The sequence below is a fragment of the Heptranchias perlo genome, chromosome 20 (genome assembly GCF_035084215.1).
Source record: "Heptranchias perlo isolate sHepPer1 chromosome 20, sHepPer1.hap1, whole genome shotgun sequence".
NCBI classification, from domain to species: domain Eukaryota; kingdom Metazoa; phylum Chordata; class Chondrichthyes; order Hexanchiformes; family Hexanchidae; genus Heptranchias; species Heptranchias perlo.
The window spans coordinates 45491726-45516906 of NC_090344.1; the positions used below are offsets into that span (position 1 = coordinate 45491726).

At 43.1% G+C, this 25181-nt stretch overlaps 1 protein-coding gene across 1 annotated transcript in view; it reads right to left on the reverse strand.

Annotated features, from left to right (window-relative positions):
- The window catches only part of LOC137336039 (zinc finger matrin-type protein 4-like), a 118098-nt gene that overhangs the window by 64496 nt on the left and 28421 nt on the right, over positions 1 to 25181 (reverse strand). The window contains exon 3 of the mRNA XM_068001541.1: positions 2791 to 2944. Within this exon, the coding sequence (XP_067857642.1) occupies positions 2791 to 2944 (154 nt within the window). The remainder of the gene's footprint in view (positions 1 to 2790; positions 2945 to 25181) is intronic.

Genomic DNA, 25181 nt, shown 5'->3' on the forward strand with positions numbered 1-25181 from the left:
AATTTCTGAATTATCTGTACAAATCTGCCAACCGGAACGTTGCAAAGAATCATCAGGATTTTTTTCTTCCAAAAGCATCCTGATTTCACACAGCTGTCTCCTGATCTTAGGGAATAAAGTTAATGTCTGCATTTAGGAATTGGATTGCATTTCTCCAGTCAGTCATGATCGGAACTGTCACATTGAATACTGTACCTGTGGTTTGAGTCCTACACTGCCAGTACTTTGAACACAAACTCAGTTTATCAAGCAGAATATCACCTGAACTCAGATACCACAGCCATAACTCACTCAATCGTTGTTTTACTCTGGACATATTGGGTTCATTAGTTTTGTATTGAAAAAGTGGTTTTAGGGTGGTGGGGTCTGGAGTTCATTGTTTTTAACTGTTATCTATCCTGTTCGGTGATGGGACCAGTGTTCATGTCTCTTTGCAGGAAAGTCCTCCGAACTTGTCTGGACAATAATGCAGGAAAACATTTGCAAATAGCATAGCCTTGATGTATTATAAAGGATGCTTTGTCAAATTAAAGTATATTATACTTTCAGTTTTGCTGATATGAACTATTTTTTTGAAGTACTGACACAATTTAGCTGTTGCCTTAAAGCTAATCTGAACTGTTGTCTGAATTTGATTCTGAATCAGTACGTGTCTCAAGTAACATTATGAATAGAAGAAACTACCAAGGGTCATTTGAGATGATTAATTGAAGATGGATTCTTGAACTATCCTCTTCCAACAGACATTCCCATATGCATAGTTCCACCAGTAGTCACTGGATTGAATATTTTTTTTTATTTGTTCATGGGATGTGGGCGTCGCTGGCAAGGCGAGCATTTATTGCCCATCCCTAATTGCCCTTGAGAAGGTGGTGGTGAGCCGCCGCCTTGAACCGCTGCAGTCCGTGTGGTGAAGGTTCTCCCACAGTGCTGTTAGGTAGGGAGTTCCAGGATTTTGACCCACCAACGATGAAGGAACGGCAATATATTTCCAAGTCGGGATGGTGTGTGACTTGGAGGGGAACGTGCGGGTGGTGTTGTATCCATGTGCCTGCTGCCCTTGTCCTTCTAGGTGGTAGAGGTCGCGGGTTTGGGAGGTGCTGTCGAAGAAGCCTTGGCGAATTGCTGCAGTGCATCATGTGGATGGTACACATTGAGAGCAGGAGCCCATTGTAATTTTCCCTTCAAACCCAAGGGGCGCTGAGGTAGATTCTCAGGCATCTCCTGTCATCCTAGTTTGAGTTTAGCAACCTGAATACAGACTGAGAGTTGAATCTGGGACCTTCTGGTCTGGTCTGCATGAGTCAGTCACATACAGACTGTACCAAATGAGCCATGGGAATTCTATGAAGATATTTCTAATTGTAAAAGACTTTTCCACTGTACTTTTTACGCTGCAATTAGGGAATGGTGAACAGATGAAATCTGTTGGCAATTACCTGTGTCGCTTTTTTTCAGCATAAAATATGCGAGAACGTTATTAACCAAAACAAAACACATGTTTTAAATAACCTGAAGCATAGCTGAATTTTCATTAAGCTGCAATACTTTTCTTTGCCTCTGTTAAGCATCATTAGTCTCAAGAGTAGCAAGCGAAATACTGTCAAGATTTCAACATTGTTTTATGATGTTGAATGGCAGCAATATGCTGCAAGTCTCACAAAATTAATTTCTGAATTATAGTTACTATCTTGGGCCGCTTTACAGGAGTTTAATTCATTTTTTCAGTTAATTATGTTCTGTGCAATTAATTTAAAAGAGTATATGCTTTTCCAAACAAAAGCTTTTGCAAATTGTTCAGGTTTTTATTATTCAAGTACGCTGTGTGTGCTTTTAATGTTATTTTTAAATTGTCAAGAACATCTCTCTTCTTTTCAGTTCAGCAACTGCACCTGGTCCATTTTGACCACGAGTCTCCTGCTGGCACAGACCAGCCTTTCAGTTTGAACAAAGAGCACTCCAGGTGACATTAATGGGAGGACTGAAGTGACATTGATTTGAAGTGAATGACAGGTGTGCAATGTGGTCACTGCAGAATTATACTCTCGTATGATTCACAGTTGGATGTAATAATGGAGCTGTTTTGTAGTTCTGAAACAAAAGTATAAAGGAATTATGAGCCCAGTTTGTACTGAAAATAAGAAGCAATAATTAACTCACCCCCCCACCGCCCGCTCCCAAATAAACAGTCGGTAACTTCACAATCACCAGAACTCCGTATGTATGCACAAAGCTGGTCAGTGAAATTTAACTGAACTTTAATGGAACAAGTCTGAAAAGTTCTCCCACATGATAACCTTTGATCAGATGGCGTTTCCAGTGAATACTGCCCTCTGGTCCCCTTGACCTGAAAAATCTCACCATAGATATTGATCATATCTTGTAAATTGCTCCCAATGTCTATACTTAATGGAATAGCTGTTTGTAGAGTTGTCATCTCGGATATCGAAATCGCGAATCAATGCTCGTGGGAAAGCAGATGTGAACTTCTGTCCTCCCTCTTAATGGTACCACTAGTTGGTAACTTTGAATCTGTAGTTTAGTTTCTAGTTTCTGGACCAGTTTTTTTTTTAATTTAAATTTATTCTTCCACGTCAATTTCAGATTATTTCTTCTACCCGATTTTAGGTCCTCGCCAAACCAAGAGGCTCCTATCTCTTTCCCCAGTTGAATTTTGTTTGAGTTGAAGGCACATTGCCATCATACCGTGCTGTAGGCCCAACAGCATTTGGGGTTTTGATACCACCCTCTTGCTCCATACTAGGTCAAAGTACAATAAGAAGAGCCCACCTGTTCCCAAAGGCGGCTCCTCTCCCAGCAATAGTCTTCGCCTTTTGGCGTGAATTTTGCCTTGGTAATGTGACTGGGCCACCACTGCTGAGGTAAATGACATATTACAGAGCGTGCAGCATTTGTTCTTGTCCACATCTCCATCATCACTTCCCTGCACAAAGGAAAGAAGACAAATATGTCAGTTGTCCCAATATCTTTTCATCCTCCCTCCCCCACCCCTCCATTTTCCCATCCATTTTCAGTTTAATGGAGACTGAGGAGCAAAGCTGGGAAAAACATGATGCTCGGAATTATTTAAAATTCTGAAAGCCCAGGAGAGGGCTAGTTTCCACTCCCAGAATTCGAGGGTTGGAGATGAATGAAATGAAGATGATTTCAGTGTGGTTCAGTCCATTATTTTTTAAAGAAAACAGATCAAATGGTACTGCTCAGTCATAGAATTGGAGAAATTACAGCTCAACAGGAGACCATTCAGCCCAGTGAACCTATGCTGTTACTAGCTCTTCAATTGGAGCTGTCCTCTGAAATCCCATTTCCTAGCTTTCTCCCCCAATATACTTTTATATTCTTCCTTTTCAAATACTCACCCGAGTCCATTTTAAAGTGTGTCAGTCTTTGCTTTAATAGCTACGTGGTAAAACATTTCACGTTCTAATGACCCTCTGTGTGATAAAAAAAAATCCTTTAACTATCCCCTTCATTCTTCAAGTGATAATCATGAGTCGATGCCTTCTTGTTACCAATTTGCCAAACAGTGGAAACAACCTCTCACTGCTTCTCCTCTCCAAACCTTTCATAATTCTGAAAACCTTTGTTACATCCCCCATTGACCTTCTCTGCTCCAATACAAAAAGCCTCAATGTTTTGAGCCTGTCTTCACAATTCTTATCAGTTGATTTCAATCCTGGAAGGTTTCAAGATGAGTACATAGACAGTAGAAATGGCACGACAATGCAGTAAAGCCGCCTTTTGAGAACGGTGATGAATAGCATTACCAGAGAAAAAATGGAAAGTGGAGGGTGGGGGGGGCTAGCATCTCACTGGCTCTGTATCAGAAATCAGATTAGTCGGTCAGCACAATTGTAGGATGGAAATTGGCAACTTAATTGACGCTGTCGTTGTGCATAAAAGAGAGATGTGCGGTGTAACCTGGTGACGCATTCTGTAGGTGTGCTCATGTGCTGCACCTGTAGTGGTACGAGGTGGGTTGTTGACTGTGATTCATGTACTATGAGCTCCTGAGGCAGGACACTTCCCCACAGGGGAAGAGGGCAAATCAGATTCTGGATCAGGTCCTGACGCTCTCCTAAACATCCTCATGCACTCGGGTCTTGGAGTGACAGTCAAGAGATGAGGGGCGGGGTTATCTCTTCTGTGAATGAAGGCTATCTGACTGCTGGTTCTCGTTTCAAGTAGCACTTCAAATGAAATGTGAGGAATATGCTTGGCTGCAGGACCATGCTTCTGATGGTCTTAATGGAATGCAGACAAGGAAATTGGTTGATGCACTATCTCCCATGACCTGTGCAATTAGCAGGTCAGTCAAATAACTTTTGAGATGTGTGTCAGTATAGAGAGGTTCATCTTACTGCTGCTAACTGTAGATCTTGCTGAATACTGGTCAGGTGTGTCTGGTTTACAAACTACCCTTCATTTTTATGACTCCAGAACTTGATTAATCTGCCGAAACCAAACTTAAACGATGAGCATCTTAAAACTAATCTTACATGCAGATCACAAGTTCAAAATTTAATGTCAATTTCTATTTCTGTGAAACATAGTCTGGTGAAAAGACTAAGCTGAGCAAAGTTCAAATTTGCAGAAGCAAGAAACTCAAGTTTGAATGGAAAAGGCCGAATAAAGTCAGTATAAAGCTCGATTGGGGCCATTATACTTTCCTACAAATGAATTGTAAGGAGATGAATGGTTGAAGCTGCTGGTTTGTTTGTGACTCCTGTTATAGTTAAGACGGCGTACCCAAAGGGAAAAATCCCAATTACACTTCAAAAACAACATTGAGTGGCATTGAAAGATTAATTTTAGGACAAAAACACAGCTGTGCCACACTTCACTTTTATTTAAATCCAAACAGAGTCTGCAAAAAATGTGGTGGCTAATAAAAGGCCAGAAGCAATACAAACTGGTGCTTAAACAGGTCTTAAACATTAAACTGAAGTGACCACGATGGAGCAGCTGCTCTGCAATGCCTCATCACCGCAGAAACAAAACACAAGAAAAGCGCACAAGACACGAGCCTAAAAATTTCTGTTGGTGATATTTGCGTATGAACACTTAAAATGTTCCAATGATATTCGTCTGTCAGCTATTTTAACAGACAATAAGATGCTTATTTTAAACAGGTGTGTGTCTTTGTTAAAATAGCAGAGAGAGAGAGAGAGAGAGCAATGCCGTATGAATGCTAATCCCCCCAAGCTAGCCTCGATTTCTACCGGGCGGGAACTGTGCTCGCGAGCCTTGTATTGGGCTGTGTGCCCAGAGAGTTCGGGGAACGTGGAGGCCCTGCCGATCTTAACGGGCGAGGGGGGTTAAAATCTAGGCCCTTTTCCAGTTTTGTATCCTCTTATAAACTGTCTCATACGGCTCGATTTTAGGAGGGAGGCGGGTTGGCAGCAGGGGCTCGACTGGGCGTGTGGGTAACGCGCCCAGTGAATTCGGGGGGCTCCGCACGCGATCGCAGCCTAATTGAAGCCACTTACCTTGGCTTCCGGGTTTCGCGCTGGAAAGCTGCGCAGCGGGCGGACTGCACAGCCGCATCATAGGCTGTCAGCTGGAGGGGCCCTATTTAAAGGGGCAGTCCTCCACTGACTGATGCTGCAGAAAATAGGCAAAATTACAGCATAGAGCAGCCCAGGGGAAAGGCTGCTCCCAGGTTTAATGATGCCTCACTCCAGGTCTTAATAGATGGGGTGAGGAGGAGGGGGAGGACAGAGATGTCCTCCCTGGAGGAGACGGGAGGAAGTGGCCTGCCTCTGCCACCACGGAGGCCTGGCTCGAGGTGGCAGAGGAGGTCACCAGCACCACCAACATATCGCCCACCTGCATACAGTGCAAGAGGAGCTTCAATGACCTAAGTAGGTCAGCCAAAGTAAGTACACTTATTCATTCCCCTAAACTCCGTCTGCCACATCACCGCCTCCACCCCACATCTCCTTCTGCAATGCCAACACTACTCTATCACATCACTCCTCACACCCACTCAAAGCTCATCCTCATCTTACCTGCACTTACTCACCTCGCCAGTACTCATCCCACCACTACCACTCAACCCAATCCTCATACAATCTCATGGCTCTATCTCATACTCACCCTCTGATGCATCTCTTTCACGGTCAGCCTCACCCAACCTGCCACTACCTGTGCTGCAGCCACAGGGCATGCATCACATATATGTAGTGGGAAGCGTAAGGCAAACGTGTCGTGAGCATGAAGGGGATGCACAAGGGTGTGGGTTTGTCATGGTTTTTACTTATATTTGATTTCTGATCAACTCACATTACATATTATATTGTCACCACTACTGCCACGTCTTTGCAAATCTTGTCTGGTTTATGCAATAATGCCCTTTCCTGAGGGTCATCATGAAGACCCACAACTGATGCCACCTATTGTGCCACTGCAGAATGGGTGTAGGTGTATTTGCAGGGCTCTTTTGTGCAGACGACTGAGAGACGCTGGCGATGTCCCCGGTGGCACACTGGAAGGATGCGGAGGAGAAGTTGTTGAGGGCAGTGGTGACTTTGACAGCGACAGGTAAGAAGATGGTGCTCGGGCCAGCCGGGAGCAGCTCGGCATGAAGGAGGCTGCAGATGTCCACGACTACATGTCGAGTGACTCTGAGCCTCCGTGTGCACTGCTGCTTAGAGGTCCAGGAAGCTGAGCCTCGGTCTGTAGAGGGTAGTGCCTTCTGCAACGCATCTCTCTCTGCAGTTGCCCTCCCTCCTGCTGTGCAGGTGGATGTGTCACAGCACTGTGTTGTGGAGCTCCACGTGTCAGAGGTGGACGACGTGGCTGGCGAGGCTGGTGATGCTGTTTGTCCTCCAAGGAGGTCATGACTGCAGCTACGGCGGCCCCCATCCGGAAGATGTACGTTTGAGGGGGTCCGCAAGGTAGAGTCATAGAGTTAGAGTCATAGAGTTATACAGCACGGATAGAGGCCCTTCGGCCCATCGTGTCCGCGCCGGCCATCAGCCCTGTCTACTCTAATCCCATATTCCAGTTAGGTCTTGTCGCTCAGCAAGGTCAGAAATGATGGGGGTGCCAGACTTTGTGAGGGAGAGCACTTGAACCACATAGCAAGGGATTAGCTGAAGCTTCCAAAAGGTGGAGTCAGAGAAGCTGGGAAGGGGTGCATTCTGATTTGAGTGGGTAAATGCACTGAATGGTGTATTACTGAGCTCTACAGATAGGATGGTCCCTGGTTTTATCCCTGGTCTATGCTGGGTTAGTTGTTTCTCAACCAGTATGGCAGTCGAGTTACTACAATTGGCCTCAGCAACTTTGGGCTGGTGACAGGTAAAATGAGCAAGGGTTCCTGCTCCTAATAGTTAGGCAGTGACCCCCCGTTGTTAAATGGATGTTGGCGAAGGACAAAATGTGCTTCATAGCTGAATAATCTGCCAACATTCAGTGCGTGGGCTTACAGATGAAGAGTGGTGAGGGACTGGAGGATTGTCGGCACCAGTGGGACTGTACCCCAACATGAGTCAGCATCCTCAAGAGAAGAAGGGAGAGGAAATCTGCAAATAGTTACTAATATAAAAAGGAGGGGGGGGGAAGAAAGACCTCTGTAGCACCTTTCATCAATCTGAGTTGCTGGTTACTGAAGTTTTGCAATTAGCCAGCAGAGAAGAGCTAAAGACAAACAGACACAGTTAATGTCAGTGACACTAAACATTTGTTAAACAGGCAAAAAATTTCATTAGAACTGCTTATCACACAGCAGGGGCAGCTGCAGTATTACTAAGCATATGGTCTTGGTTACAAACCACTTATCTATAAAGGATGCAGCAGACATGAAAATAAAAACTGCGGAAATGAACAGCTTTTAGCACAGTAGGATTGCATACAGTTGCAAAAAAATTAACCACCACCGAAGGATCATTGTTCACAGTCAGCAATAAATTCAAATATGGAAGTGGAGGAGGAGAAGAGAGCAGACTGCGGCTTTTCTCCTTTTAATATGGATAAAGAATATTAAAACAAGTGACCATTTTTGTCGAATGGAAGCATTTGAGAGTGTTCCTCTTCAGGCTGTTGGTATTTAACAATGTGTAAATGTGTTCCATATGCTTTTTAACTACATTTTTTCTGGTCTCACCGCTCTTAGCTACATTCAAATCACCTTTTACCAAGAAGAGTGTAGAAAGGGATTTTGATTCATCCACCGCTCTCGATACTTTCTGTTTGTTGCTCTTGATGACTACGCTGGCGAGAGGTGAGAAATGTTTTTGCAAAAAGGGTGAGCTGCATGACAACTGTCCCCCTTCTGGCCCTAAGGATGTTCCACCTATGATACAAATACACCACTCACACTGATTTCTAACGATGAGGCAGTATAATCATGCAGAGGTGAACTCACACGATGGTGATATTTATGACAGGTTGTAACCTTGGAACTTTAGAATGCCACCATAATCCTACCAGGGGAAAACCACAAAACTAAAATAGGAGATGATTTCCTTTGTATGTTCTGTACAATAAAATCCATTTATAAAGCGGGGATTTACAGTTTCATTTACACACAGGACACAGAGGAAACGTTCCCCCATATTAGCAGGAACCTACATGAAAACATAATCCCCTCTATCCATAGATTCACAATGGATTCATACTGGTAACTGCTTCAACTGGCCCAAAAGTGTAAGAGCTGAACTGTGCCTCTTTGTTGTGTTTTTGAGAACTGCTGGCTTCGGGGGAAGCGCCTCACCATGTTTTATGTGATGCCAAACACCTGATTTTTAAAAAAAATGCTTAAAAGCAAGTCTTGGAACGTTTTAGAAAAAGATTTTAATAACGGAATCCAGGCAACATTCTGCAGCCATGGTGGAATATAAATGCCATGGAGGCCAAGTGCTGAGGTCCCCTGGTGGTTCAGTGGGCAACTGCATTTCCTGGTGTGCTGCTGAGCCACACAGATCAGGTTCAATCCCTGGTCTATTCCGAGCCCACCAATCGAAGTTGAGGTGGGTGGCAGTGATAAAGCAAATGGTGTCAGCGCCCTTAAGCGAGAGTGAGGAATAGTAATTGGCCCTAATTCATCCGGAGAATGGGCATTAGATGAGGACATGATCTGACTTGGCTGCGATGCTCCTCTTGTTCGACAGACCTGTTAAAACATTCACTGATCTAGGTCGACACGTGGACAGTGGGTGAAGTGCCACAAGGCCACTGTTTGATCCACATCCCCCACAAACGTCAGCGGCTTCAAGGGAGAGAAGAAAAATAAACATGAGCAATGCGACGATAATAACATTAGTAACTGTATAATCAAAGCTATGTCTGATTAAGAGAAGTGAGGACGACAAGCTGATCACTCAGGGAACGTGTGGAAACTTACTAGCGTGCACTTAATAGAGCAGAGAAGGTTCATGGGAGGTTTGATAGTGGTGTTCAAAATCATGAAGAGTTTTGATAGAGTAAATAAGGAGAAACTGTTTCCAGTGGCAGAAGGGTTGGTAACTAGTTGACACAGATTTAAGGTAATTGGCAAAAGAACCAGAGACGAGATGAGGAGAATTGTTTTATGCAGTGAGTTGTTATGATCTGGAATGCACTGCCTGAGAGGGTGGTGGAAGCAGATTCAATAATAACTTTCAAAAGGGAATTGGATAAATACTTGAAAGGGAAAATTTTGCAGTGCTATGGGGAAAGAGCAGGGGAGTGGGACTAATTGGATAGCTCTTTCAAAGAGCCGGCACAGGCACCATGGGCCGAATGGCCACCTTCTGTGCCGTATCATTCTATGATTCTAATATCAGGATTTCCCAAAATAATTTTGCAGCAGATACTGGCTCGCGGATGAGAAGCGTGCAGAATACAATGGAAACTTTAGCCCACTGCAGTCTGCATTAACACCCACAAACTCATGCACAGAATCCCAATGTACGGGTAGCATATTTTCACCATATAAGTTATTCTGAGCACAGCTACAGTCCGATCAAGACATTTCTTCAACTATCTGTTCTGCCTCTCCGCATCAAACTGAATGCTCTTGTAGTTTCTCTCCCGGGGAGAAAGTACCAGCTGAAATCCCAGAAATGTCTTGCTGGGGTCACTCAACCGCACCTAAATGTCTTGTAATTCAAACATGAAAAAAGTAAGCAATCTCTTTTTTTTTTTGCTTTGTCTGTTAATATTTCCAGCTATAAGATTTTTCTTTTTAAAAAAACTTATCCATCATAAGTAAATGTACTGGATAATTTTGTTGCAGTTTCAGTCGTGTGGAGACAGAGCAAAGAGCAGCTCTCACCACTGCTAGCTGGCTGACAGTGCTGTCGAATAGAGCATTTTCCTAAGGGGTATTTTTGTCCCCTCCATTCTCCTCTCCTGTCCCAAGGCATTGATTCATACTGGGTCATAGTTCTGCGAGTGTTGGTAACACTCCAATACCTCAACCAAGCTGACTGTATGAATGTATGAGCTTAGACATTGAGCCTCAGGAGGTTATTCGACCTTAGATGACCCAGTGGCTGAGCTTGATTCTGTTTTCACCTGACGTCCACATGCAGTTACTGTCGCGTCATTGAATACCAATCAAGAATGAGAAGCTTGAATGTTTTTTTCCTTGTCCTTAGTCCAGGAGGATTGAGGTTAATTGAAGCACCTTCACTGTTGCCCAGCTAAAATCAGTATACTCCAGCACAGAGTAGGATGGAAACTGGGACATAGAAAATAGGAGCAGGAGTAGGCCATTCAGCCCTTCGAGCCTGCTCCGCCATTCAATATGATCGTGGCTGATCCTCTATCTCAATACCATATTCCTGCTCTCTCCCCATACCCCTTGATGCCTTCTGTGTCTAGAAATCTATCTATCTCTTTCTTAAATATATTCAGTGACCTTTCTGGTCAGTATGGCTCAGCACGACTCTATACGGCACATTTACAGATGGGAGACCTTTGGGCTCGGTACAAAAATTTCAGCCTGAGTGCTTCCCAGCCAAATAAATGGTTCTCTAATCTTATGACCTTGCCCAGTTGTGATGAGCTTCCAAAAGGTATCATCAGTTGTTTGTCATTCCTAAGAGCTCTTTCGCCACTTCCATCGGGCAAGCAATATTTAAAGATGACAAACCGAAGCAAAATGAAGATTAAAAAACATGACTCAGCTCCAATTTGTAGCTCTAAATGTGGTGAATGTAGTCAATTTGGAATAAATAAAATCCACCTTTTAGGTCTTCTGGTGCTGGCAGGCTTCAAATATCAAGCTTGTAATGGTGAAAAAACAGGATTCCAGTTGCATTGTATCATTCCTGCAACAGTTCCATCCGCCCTTAGCTGTTCCTTAATTGTGCTTTTCTTCTGGCCATGTGAAAATTGCAATGGAAATTTTGGGATTTGTTTTTTTCAAATGCACTTGTGTACTACCATGCTGTGGGCTAGCAGTATCCAAACAATGTTTGGGTGCTTGTCTTCAGAGCCTCCACTAGACCAAAACGGAGTAGAGATGTGTCCCCTCCCTCCCACTGGATCAGAGGTTATAACTACTGCTAGATCACCAGAGACTTTGATGCATGCCCATTGCTAATAGGGAGCCGAACACATACCACACCGCTAAATCCCCAGCCAGATAGTCACATGCACACCACGAAACCAACTTGACCCAATGGGCCTTGGACACATTCCCACAAGACCATTGGAGACCTCACCACAATCTTACCACTCTGAAACCAGAGACTCTAGTCTTCTATTGACTGCCAGAGAGTTAAACACACAACCAATTGGACCCATAGTGAGACAAATGCAAAGTCATCATTTGATTATGAGGGAGTCAGACACATACCCAACATTTAACTTGAACTAATTTATTTTTGTTATAATTCTATGTTGTAGACTCTGTTACCATGTGGATGTCTAAATCAAGAGCATCTAAATAAATAAAGAATATCTAAATGAAAGGCTCTTTTCTCTCGAAAAGAGAAGACTGAGGGGTGACTTGATAGAGTTCTATAAGATTATGAAGGGGTTTGATAGGGTGGATGTAGAGAAGATGTTTCCACTTGTGGGGAGACCAAAACTAGGGGCCATAAATATAAGATAGTTACTAATTAGTGCAAGAGGGAATTCAGGAGAAACTTCTTCACCCAGAAAGTGGTTATAATGTAGAATTCGCTACCACAGGGAGTAGTTGAGGCGAATAACATTGATGCATTTAAGGAGAAGATAGATAAACACATGAGGGAGAAAGGAATAGAAGGTTATGCTGTTCGGGTTAGATGAAGAGGGGTGGGACGAGGTTCTTGTGGAGCAAAAACACGAGCATGGACCAGTTGGGCTGAATGGCCTGTTTCCGAGGTTGTACATTGTGTGTAATATGTATCAGCCTGGAGTGCAAAATTCTCTACTTTCACTTGCCAAGGTTGATTGGCCAATAGAAGGTGTGTTTTCAACCAGAGCCGGATAGGAATCTCCAGCAGTCTTTTCACTGCCTGAAATGGGGGTGGCCCATCTCGTGGCCAAGATGAGAAGTGGGTAAAACTCACTCAATGAAGATCGCTAAGTTCAAACGACCTGCGATTTGGACTCAAATAACAATTGTGACAAATGGGAACTGAATCATCAGAAAAATTATAGCAAATTAAAATCAGGATCTCCCTCCCATTTTTGTCACAATGAGCACAGGCCAATTAAGAATAATCGAACATCACTTTTTTGCTTAAGCTTTATTTATTTTGGAGGGACAAGATGCAGAGTTTCTATCAAATTCTGCACTTGAAAAGAAACTTGGTTCAATGTGCTGGTGTACTTTAACAAAAAACTCTCCTTTTTCAGCTCAGCTTTGAAGTGTTAATGACGACTGAAGTTGTAACTTTTTTAAATTCATTCTCAGGATGTGGACATTGCAGGCAAGGCTGGCAATTATTACCCCTCCCAGTAGTTACCCTGAGAAGGTGGTGTTGGGCCATATTCTTGCAGCTGTGGTAGCAGTTTGATGTATCTTGCTCGGCCACTGGAGTCACCTATAGGCCACACGGGTTAAGGACAGCAGATTTCCTTTCCAAAAGGACATTAATGAAACAGTTTGAGGTTTGACAACAACCTGACAGCTTCATGGTTAGTTTTACTGATACCAGATTTTTAAAACTGAATTCAAATTCCCAAACTTGTCACGGTCGGATTTGAACACTCATTCTCCGGATTATTCGTCCCGGCCTCTGGATTACTCGTCCAGGAACATGACCACTCTGACACCACACCCAATTAAAAATATAAATTTTAAAAAATTTTAACACAAGACTCTGAGAAATGGGAAACAGATTTTCTTTGTGCAGTGAACCTTTTGGATTAAATCTGTGAGATTGCACAATCACAAAGAAGCACTGCGGCAGATGTTTATTCCCTATATTTTCCTGAAATATTGTAACCCTTCACTTAACGAAGATACTAAACATCCTCGAAGCTCAGAACTTGGGTATTCTGCTCACCGCAATTACTATTTATCACTGTAGTTAATGGTTGTTTTTTTAATTAAATATATGAACAGATGGGACGAGGTGACCCCAGAGTTTGCTGTTTCATTGGTGTATGTTATTAAAGACTACGGGTTTTTTTTCTTCTGTTTGTTTGTTTCAAGGCTGAATGCTTTTTTTTGATCATGAAAGCAAGTTGGCATTTATTCCAAACTGTAATGAAGTACAATTTAAAATAAAACAACCCAGCAATAAAGATGGCTCTTCCAGCTGTGCAACATCTGGGGAGCTCAGCTTGTTTGTCTGCTCTGTCCCTCGACACCCCCGCGCCCCCACCCCCCCCCCCACCACCGTCCCCCACCACCACTCCAGGCTAGCATTTTTCACACTCATTTTAGAAACTTTAGGGCAGATTTTCTTCTGCAGATCTGACGGCTCCCTGAGGATTCCCACTGAAAGTGGTGGTAGGCGTCTAATATGCCCAACCAGTTATGGGCCAGGTGTATTATAATAAGGTGCAAATTGCAGGAATTTGTCACATGGTGTTCCCGTCATTTCCGCCATAACAAAACTGGATGCCAGGAATGCCATGTGTTCATGGTGTACAATATTGCAAGTTTGTGGGAAGGGGGATATAAATATTAAAGGCCACAATGGAATCTAATCAAATGCGGGGCAATCGATTACACTCCCTCTGCCCCAATTTTTAAAAAATTCCTCCAGCTCCCCGAGCCCGTGGCAGTGATTTCCCTCCCTCCTCAGTGCAGACAGACGACCGCCCTAATCACGGAAAGGAGACTGAACCCCAGGGGGAAGTCCTGCCCCACTGAGGTTATACCTGTTCAACTTTGGTCAGTCAATGACGCGGAGGGCCGGTTTTAACTCGGGGCAGCAATCGAGTGTGGGGGCCCTATCATTTCAGCAAACCGCCCGAAATGTTTAGAGCTCTGCAAAAACCACAATTCACATCCTGAGTTCAAATATGACAATTCATACAATTGCAATTGTTGGCAGTGGTAGTTTGACATAAATATTAATAAGTGGAAAGTCTGAGTAAATGCTTAAATTGTTGGTTGGTTTTATGCACCACAGCGACTCGTGCTTCATTATGGAACGTAGCTGCGCTTTTTGCTTGGAGAGAGAATTTTTATTCAGCAAGCTCAACATTTAAGTTGTATTGTTTAAGACTGCTTCATGTCACAGCCCATTAATTTGCCAGTGCATTATGCCACTCAGTGCAGGATGTGGGCTCCACTTTCTGTCACAGTTTGAATCTTAAGACAGGCTGCCCGCAGGAGACGCCACAAGCAGGAGCGAGGCTGCAAGAGGGGTGCGTCAACCTCCAAACTGCACCTCTCATCTCCAACATAAGAAACACAACAAAACAGATTTCAGTTTCAGGAACTGTAGAAAGCAGCGGTTCAGTCAGGTTCGCTAAATGCATTTTTGTTTTACTCCTGACTTTTCCTTTTGTTTCGTGAGAGAAGGAATGCTTCAAAATGAACAATATGCGGCATAACATGACAGACAAATATTTTCGGCTGATTAATAGCAGCATGATTTGTGAGGAGGGCAGTTGCAAATCTGCATCCTGAAAGTCCAACATGTTAAGCCATTGTCCCGTTCTCTATCTTTTTTAGTCAATGGAGAAGAAAATAATGTTCATTGGCAGCCCTGCACCCAACTCCGGTCTACGCAAAAGCTAAATTCCATACAGTTTAATGCGTGCCTTTTCCATCCAAATGCATTGTACAAGTGAAGTGATCTTTCGTAGTGCATCAGCTTCTTCAACAGTTCCACTCCTGCACTAAGTTCTGCAGACTGTTAACAAGTCCAGTTATTGCAGAGAAAACTGGGAACTAATTTCGCTGTGACTAATTTGCTAAGTGACTGAATTCGATAACATTTCTGACTTTCTCACTGTTGGCTTACAGTTTTCATTACTCAATCGCCTCATTTTCATATTTGGTCCACTCATAGGGGCATTCTGCGTCCAAAGATTCTGAGTGCAATTGAATTCTTTGCATCTGAAAAGGGCAAAAGTTGTATTGCCCCTGTATGGTATGTGCAACAAAAGTTGCTTTTATATTGGGTTTAGTGGCCAGCTAGTGCCATTGGCTTCCAATGCACTGGCACTACGCAAACAGCAGCAACGCCAAACTAGACCTGCTAGATTCGCAAAGCCAGCAGACAGGTCTTCCTAGAACTCAAAGCAATATTTAAAAAATCTAAAAATCACAAAACCACTTAAAGAGTGGGTTTATTTCATTTCCTCAATTACTCCTTGTTTATTCCACATGGAGTGGTTGAGGCGATTAGCATCGATGTATTTAAGCGGAGGTTGGATAAGCACACGAGGGAGAAACGAATGGAAGGATATGCTGATAGGGTTAGATGAAGAGGGGTGGAAGGAGGCTCGTGTGGAGCATAAACACCAGCTTCGGCCAGCTGGGCCTGTTTCTGTGTTGTACATTCCATGTAATATTTCCTGACAGCAGATACACAGACGTCTTTCTCACCAGATCATTCCAGGTTGGAGTTAGTAGATCTCAGCCAGGACAGTGCTTGAGGCACTTCAGTTAGCTTTGCTGTCATTGGACCAAGGAGTGGGGCAAATCAGCCAGGACTCCTGCTTTTGAATCCTGCCTTGTCACTGGTTGAATAGCCTGCCAATGCTCACTTGACTCACATGCGAAGAGTGGTCACTGGGAGCTACAAATGCTCCATGAACCATATCTCAGCAAGAGTTAGTGGCCTGAAGAGAAAAGGGCGAAAATAAAATCACAATTTTCTTTTCTTGAATTGTTGATTGTTTACACTGGCAGGATTTCTAATAAACAAAGTATGTGATGTACTAATGTAATGTTTACATTTTAAGATTGATAATTATATATAATTTCGATTGAATCATTGTTGATCACTATTATCCATCTGATTCATTCACTTCACTTTGCGACTTAGAAAAAAAGAAAATTTTAAAAATAATCCGAAACATTTTGCCCAGAATTTATCATTTCCTGTTGGTTCTGAAATGGACTGCACCATGGAGAGATCGAGCTTCTGTTTCCCACAGAGGAAGATTTATTTTGTTACACCTTTTATGCAGAATAAAATCTTCACCGAGAGTGACTTCCCAGTCTCAGCTGCGTGCTATTATTAGGAGCTTCTGTGCAGAGATCACAGGTGTTTCCCCAGAGGGAGTGAGTGAAAATCAGAAAGATTTCCCCAGGCCAAGTCTCGCACACCTCATCCAGCGACATACGAAGAGGACTGTGTGCCTCTCCTCTCTGGGTGGAGACGATACCCGAAGAAATGGAGATCAAGAAGAGCGGAAGTGGGGTGGGGGGAAATATCAAAGTGTTTTGGGGAGAAAAATCTTGTTGATCCAGGTCTCAATACGGCAGCGAAATAAGCGACTGAAGGGGATCATGTGGTGATTCTTAGGGGAGATAAGCCACATCTGTCGACCTTACCATTGCTTCTTCAGGGAATGAATTTTAGGGTCACAGGACAGGTTATTGTCAGAAGTCAGGTGTTCACGGTAAGTCACAGGATAAAAGTGTCTGCCAAAACAAAAATTTCATGTGCCTTCCTTGCACACACATTTGCAGAGAACTGTGTATTGGAGACGGTTTGCAACAGCTCCAAGGATGTGATAGTGTAGCGTAACAAGTATTAATCATCAGTGGCTTGTTTTCATTCACCCATCAGACTGGTTGCATTCCCAACATCACAGGACAATTGCTAGACATATGGGTACCAGTCAAGCAGATGATCTGGAGGCCTCTCTTCGTTTTGGTGTATTTGAGATCTGAAAATAGGGGTGGAGGTGGGGAGCTTTCGATAGGGAAAGGCAAGGCGATGGAGGGATCATAGATGAGGAGTGCACCAGACTTAATTAAGTCAACCTGCTATTTTTTGAATCAAATTCTTGCATGCTCCACCTTTGCTGTAAATCATCAAAGAAATCAGTTTAAATACCACTTGCGTGCCACTTGTTCATTTAACATTATTAGCTTTCAGCATGTCCCAAGTGAGTGGAGCGATCGCTTTGGTTACTGTTGCCTCACATCAGCAGAGAGTGTTGGAATAGAGGAATGGGAACCTTCTTGAGAAACAGCGGGAATTAACCTTTCTAGTGAGATGCTACTTGGCACTGACAGAGCAATAATATCTGTTTTTGTTTCATCTCAGAAGACATGTTCTGGTTGATATCTGTTAAATATTGAATGCTGACCTAGAATTGCCCTTATTAACAACTCATGCATTTCAATGCTACAGTCTCATTCCAAGCAGAAAGGAAATAATTACACTAGTATCTCTCAGCCAAAAATGTTGAGAATATATTGAGTGGGGGTGGGGCAATACGATCATGGACACACGAATGATGGCTTTCAGATTTGTTTATTTCTGAAACTCACGAAGCAATTGTCAGCCATGAAACCATGGGGCAGAACTTGCTGCCAATAAAACGGAGAGCTCAACGGCACTCTCCGTTTTTTGTGGCAAATTGAAGGAGCCAGTTGCCGCACTTGCACACGTGCAGTAAAATGCAGAGGTCGTGTACTTGCTCCTAGTTGGTTCGCTGGCGGTTTGACAGCTTCGAATTAAAGGGCCATCACACGCTACAATCAGAGAAATCACTGAAAAATCGCAAACTTGCTCATCTGCTCAGCTGGAACATAACTAATTATGCCACCAAAAGGTATGCTTGAAAATACCAGTTCTAAACCGAGTTTTAAAAGCGCGATAATTCTTTATGACAGCCAAACAACTAAAAATTAAATTGTGGAGTCTCATATTACTCCTTATTTTAATAGTTTTTGGTCATTAAAATTTTTTAAAAATTAAAACAAAATGTTTTTCACTTTTCCCTTCTGTCTCTTTAATTCAATTATTTCTTTGGCTTTTTATATGAAAAAAAATTGTTTACAGTGGCTTCCAGAACTTTAAATGAATGAAGTTATACAAAACCCTGGTTAGACCGCACCTGAAGTTCTGTGAGCAGTTCTGGGCACCGGAAGGACATATTGGCCTTGGAGGGAGTGCGGCGTAGGTTTACTGGAATGATACCCGGACTTCAAGGGTTAAGTTACGAGGCGAGATTACAGAAATTGGGGTTGTATTCTCTAGAGTTTCGAAGGTTGTAAGATATTAAAGGGAACAGATAGGGTGGATAGAGAGAAACTATTTCCGCTGGTTGGGGATTTTAGGAGTAGGGGGCACAGTCTAAAAATTAGAGCCAGACCTTTCAGGAGCGAGATTAGAAAACATTTCTACACACAAAGGGTTGTTGAAGTTTGGAACTCTCTTCCGCAAACGGCAATTGATACTAGCTCAATTGCTAAATTTAAATCTGAGATAGATAGCTTTTTGGCAACCAAAGGTATTAAGGGATATGGGCCAAAGGCAGGTATATGGAGTTAGATCACAGATCAGCCATGATCTTATCAAATGGCGGAGCAGGCACGAGGGGCTGAATGGCCTACTCCTGTTCCTATGTTCCTCTGTTCCTAAGTCTGCTTGTGGGCGTGACTTCTCTTCCTGACAGATTTTGTGGGCGTGTCTTCTATTCTCTCAGACGTTTCCACGCGAATCAATTTACGCTGTTCAGAGGCTGGGTTGATTGCGCACAATTCTTTAAAAGTTCAAAATCACGCAAGTCGACGCCACAGAGCCCGCAGCCCGTAAATTTATTTCGCAGGAGCTGCAGCGATCCTTGCCATGCTGCTCTGCGCAAGTTCTGCCCCTCTGTTTCCACGCCATTGCAGAGTGCTCAGGAGTTCTGGGTGAGGCGGACTGCACACGTGGGGATTGTGCCAGAAAAACTATGCCGTCCATCAGTTGCAAGGGGTACCTTTCCATGAACTGACAAGTCGGCACGTTAAGCCAAAATCTGATGATGTAAGTTTGTGCCAAATTCCCTGTGACTCTTAGGTTTTCAGCTCATCTGCACTGCCACATATCTTAGAAAGCAATAACAGATTCCAAGGCTAGCTTCTGGGTGACGTAACCTCTGGGTTAATATCATACCTTAATATATCTCTTCAATCCACTAACTCCTGCAGAGCATTATTGAGAGAACAGCATGTGATAATTGCTTCTTGAAACATAGTTTGGACAAGTCACATCAAATACGTACCATGTACTAAAACTACAGATAATGATTATTTGAATTAAAATGTTGAATGTGATGAAACACATTTTTTATCGCTGGTGTTTCTGTGCCGACAGGCATGTGTACTCCTCGTCAGTGGGTGCACCCAGGCTCTGTGTGTGTCCCTCCTTATTACCAGTGGCTCGAAGAAGAAGAAGAAGAGGAGCTAACAATTGCAATTCTACAGTGAGAGATTGTAAATTTGTGCCAATAGATGGCAACTAAGAATATCTCAGGCAAAAGTAAATTTTAAAAAAAACCCTGGCACAAAGGAACTGTGCTGAAAGTCTTCACTCAATGTGCGGTTTCAAATTGCAGGATTCAAAACTCATGGGTTTTAATGCTGACTTTCTGCCAGAGCTGAGTAGCTCTTCCGCAAGGCCCACTCTGTACAGGCGGGATTACCGGACATTGCCTTCCCGGCGAGAATCCGGAGAAATTGTATCATTGAATCATTTACACTCATTCATAATTGTTGTTATGATCTGGAATGCACTGTCTGAAAAGGTGGTGGAAGCAAATTTAATAATAACTTTCAAAAGGGAATTGGATAAATACTTGAAGGGGAAAATTTTGCAGGGCTATGGGGAAAGAGTGGGGGGGAGTGAGACCAATTGGACAGCTCTTTAGAAGAGCCGGCACCGGCACGGTGGGCCAAATGGCCTCCTTCTGTGCTGTATCGTTCCATGTTACAACACCAAGTTATAGTCCAACGATTTTATTTGAAATTCACAAGCTTTCGGAGGCTTCCTCCTTCCTCAGGTGAATGTTGTGGAATGTTCCACAACATTCACCTGAGGAAGGAGGAAGCCTCCGAAAGCTTGTGAATTTCAAATAAAATTGTTGGACTACAACTTGGTGTTGTAAAATTGTTTACAATTGTCAACCCCAGTCCATCACCGGCATCTCCACATCGTTTCATTCCATGATTCTCATATTGCAATGAAGTTCTTGTATGTTTTCAGTGAGAACTTCATCTCCTCGCCTAATGCCCCCATCCCCCAGAGGTGCAATGCTGGCAGAAGCCCAGTGATCGGGATCTCTGCCTGGTTTCCCAGTGCCCTCCACCCCGAACGTTGCATCACCACCACCAGCTATGCCGATCAGAAAATATACCCTTGCGTGTTGAATACTGAGTGACAAACTTTGTTCGTTCATTTTGATCATTTGTTTAAAAACATCTGTCTGATTCAGTGGTGGTGACACCTATGCCATCAGTTTCCTCCAAAAAGTCCCTCCAATGATCAGTGGCACCTGGTTGAATGATCTTACTCCAGTGACTCCTTAAGTCCGGCAGTTTCATGTGACCTTCTCCTCAAGAATCCTCTTAAAATCAACAAAGTACTTCCTGATGCAATATAAGGTTCTTTTATTGTGAAAAGTCATGTTCAAGCACTCATCAACTTCATCACACCTTTTTAGTGTCAGCCATGGCTCAGTGGGTAGCACTCTGTCACTTCTGAGTCAGAATGTTACGGGTTCAAGTCCCACTCCAGAGACTTGAGCACATAATTCAGGCTGACACTCCCAATGCAGTGCTGAGGAAGTGCTGCACTGTCGGAGGTGCCGTCTTTCGGATGAGATGTTAAACCGAGGCCCCGTTTGCCCTCTCAGATGGACATAAAGAAGAGCAGGGGAGATCTCCTCGGTATGCTGGCCGATAATTATCCCTGAACCAACATCACTAAAAAAACAGGTTATCTGGTCATTATCACATTGGTGTTTGTGGGACCTTGCTGTGTGCTACATTTCCTACATTACAACAGTGACTACACTTCAAAAGCCAACAACATTGGTTGTAAAGCGCTTTGGGATGTCCTGAGGTTGTGAAAGGCACGATATAAATACAAGTCCTTTCCTTTCAAGTCTTTTCTTTATAGGCTTTGTACTTCAAATTCATTTCCAGAGGTGGAGGACTACCTTTTCAACACTTCCTCCACAATGAAAGGGGAATTCCTGGCTTGCTTCGAATCTCTTTGGTGAAGATGCTGTTTTGCAGAATACTGAGGTGTCGTCGTTATCCTGCAGCAACCTCTGTGCTGGAAGGGCCTCATGTCCAGCAAGTTAGGAGGGTGCAGCCAACTACCGACAATGTGTTTCGATTTGGCGGCAAATTGCCATGTAGCAATGTGGAAAGGAGCATTCTTCTGGCAATGTAGTAACCATGGGTGCTTCACGTATACCAGCACAAAGCTTTCTGGACCCACAAGGGATAGTTTCAACTCCAAGGAGAATCAAAGCGTCATTTGCACATTTTGGATTTTTGAACGTGGTGATCTAACAAACTAAAAATATTACAGCTCAGCTTCTGTCTTCCTGGATATTAAACAAAATTTGCTTTATTCCTTCATTGAGATCTCAGGTTGCTCAGAACAAATTTGCACATCAAACAATTCAAGGTATTAATATTAATACGTAACGCATCATCAATATTAATGCCACAAAAAAAACTCATGCAACTTTGAAAAACATCAAAGAAATAACTTTGTAGAAATAACTGTGGGTTGTGGAAAAATTGGTAAGTTTAATTCTTGCACACAAGGAAATCTTTAAGCAGACAAAGGATTCATGTATTCTAGTGCAACAAATATTCCGAATTGAAGCTGTTAACCAGAATGAGAATAACCTGTTAGACAGATTAACGTCTTTGAACAGTTATTGTCAGCAAGCTTGGAAGAACCTTAAAAAAACTATTGGTATCTGATGCCTGTCTTCCTCCTCATGATTTAAGCATTAAAAGGAAGAAGGAAGTATAAAACCTTTTTTTCCCGTGAGGGAGAAAGGAATAGAAGGTTATGCTGATTGGGCTCGATGAAGATGGGTGGGAGGAGGCTCGTGTGGAGCATAAACCAGCATGGACCAGTTGGGCTGAATGGCCTGTTTCTGTGCTGTACATTCTATGTAATTGTATATGTAAATTAAAATCTGGCAATTATAGTTTCTGAGGCATGCCTGTCTAGTTGAAAGACACCTTAGGAAAGGTTCTATGTGACTCAGTTGGTCATTTTGGTTATTTCTCCTTGGTGAAATTCTCCCTGGTGTCCTGGCCAACATGTATCCCTCAAACAACACCACTAAAACAGAACATCTGGTCATTATCACATCGCTGTTCGTGGGAGCTTGCTGTGCACAAATTGGCTGCCGTGTTTCCTACAACAGTGACTACACTGCAAAAAGTACTTAATAGGCAGTAAAGCACTTTGGGGCATCCTGAGGTCATGAAAGGCGCTATATAAATGCAAGCCTTTCTTCTTTTTTTCTTCAAGTCTCTGAACATTGAGAGGGAAGTCCAATATAATCATACCCAGAAATAATGTACATGAAAAGTTAGTTACACTACAACGATGATGACCAAAGAAAGAAGATGATCACCGATGACGCCCGAGTATCCCACTGTTGTTCAGTGCCACAGCAGACAACATGCTACAAAGGAAGAGGTGATATAATGCTCATGTCGCAGAAGGATAACCCGAATACTGGAATTTACCAACGATATGCTGAATGAAAACTAAATAGTGCAAAGTGTGTACCATAACCTTGGACACTGAAGTAATATTTTGATACTAAAGACAATGCAACTGGGCTTAAATGTTGTGATACACCTCAGCCACTGTCAGATCTAAGGTAATTTAGACAGTAAACATCCAATTACTGAACTGTAATCTTAAAAATATAATCTGTTAATTGCGGTGTCTTGGTAACTGTTACACAATGTTGATCATCACTGTGTCTGAAAGACTTCATCTTTGACGACTCTGGCGAGTAGCAATTAATTACATTCACTGCGGTCCTGCTGTAATTGATTTGGCTTGGTAACTATTGATCTAATGTGGACTGGGTTGTGTAAGACAGATGAAGGGCGAGCTAATTTCGGCATCTTATACATTTTAGACATGAACAATAAATCCTAATCTGATTTTTCAATGTGTACATGTGAGGATGGAGGAGCTGGCTGAAACTCCTCAACTATTATAGATCGCATCTTGGAATTTTGGATACAATTATTTTTGCATATTGTGCGTGATTTAGTGTTCATCTATCAGACACCTTAATGTTCCATTTTAATTATCAGCACAGTTTTATCCATATTTTCTCTCCTCCTCTTTGCATTTTCCAGGATAATAGCCTCAACTCCAGTAAGTAAGAAAACATGTAGTTATGGTTATATTCCAGGCTATTCTTTGCCTTGATAGTGGTGGTGGTGGAAGTGTTGAAATGTGGATCCCCAACTGTTTCCTCTCTTCACCTCACTAGTCCCATTCATGTATAACTGATAACCCAATTGAAATGCAGATGGGGAGGAAGCTTCCAAGTTTTGCTGCTGGCCAAACTTGGGACTGCTACCTGGGTCTCCCAATCTTAGCCGCAAAACACCGGTCCCAATTTCAATTCCTCAGGTTGTTGACATCATCAACCTGTCTCTTTCTTCTAGCACTGTCCCCACCCATTCTAGACCACTGTTAAAACCCCACTCTTCAGGAAACCCATTCATAGCCTCTTGACTGTCTCCAACTGCCACCCTCTTGACAACCTCTTCCTTTGCAAAGTCCTGGAATACTCTGTTGCCTCATAATTTGTTCTATCTCTCCTTATTTGAGAAACTCCAATTTGATTTCCATCCTGCCCACTGTACTAAGGCTGCACTAATCATAGTCACCGGTCATCCTGCATGACTGTGACCATGGCTGTCCTCATCCATCTTGACTCCTCCACTGCTTTTGACACCACTAATCATTGCATCTCGGTTACACTCATGCCTGTCACAATACAGACTACATTGCATCCAAAGACTTCCAGTCTTCTGCTCAAATAGTCACCTCCAATGTACCCCAGGAGTCCATCCGTCGTTCCCCCCCTCTTCACAATCTACATGCTACGCCTTAGCAAGATCATCTAGAAGCACGGGGTCAGCTTTCACAAGTATGCTCACAACATCCAATGCTTTCTGTCTGCCTCCTCCATCTATCCGAAGGATGTTGTTGCACGCTCCAACTGTCTGCCCAACATCAAGATCTGGCTGAGCCAAAATCTCTTCCAGTTTACTGTTGGGACAACCAGATACATCCTCTTTGGCTCTCACCAGCGCCTATGCACCTGTCATCTCAGGCTGAGTCAGGTGCCAGCTCAGCTTCCTCCTTAGCATAGCTTACTCTCCCATATCCATTCTGTTACGAACATCCTTTTTGTTTGCAACATCACCCATCTCCACCTATCTCTCCCTCTCTATCACTGAAACCCTAGTCCATGCCTTCATTATCTTGAGGCTCAACCTCATCTCTCTCCAAGCTGTCTTCCTACTTCAACCCTCTACAAGTTTCAATTCATCCCAAATGCTGCAGTTTGCTTGCTCACCTGCACAAAGTAGTGCACACAGCAACAGCTCTTCTTTCAGAGCTTTGATGTCCCTGGTAGTCAATTCTTTTACCCATCTTTTAAGTTATTTTCTCCCCTCTTTGTAGTTTGCCACCTACCCTCCTCCTCACTGCAACTTTTCTCAACTTAGTTTGCCTGACGCGCTGCTTAACCAACCATAAGACAATCATGCATAAGAACAGAGTGAGTTGCCCTCTGATTTTCAAAGTCTG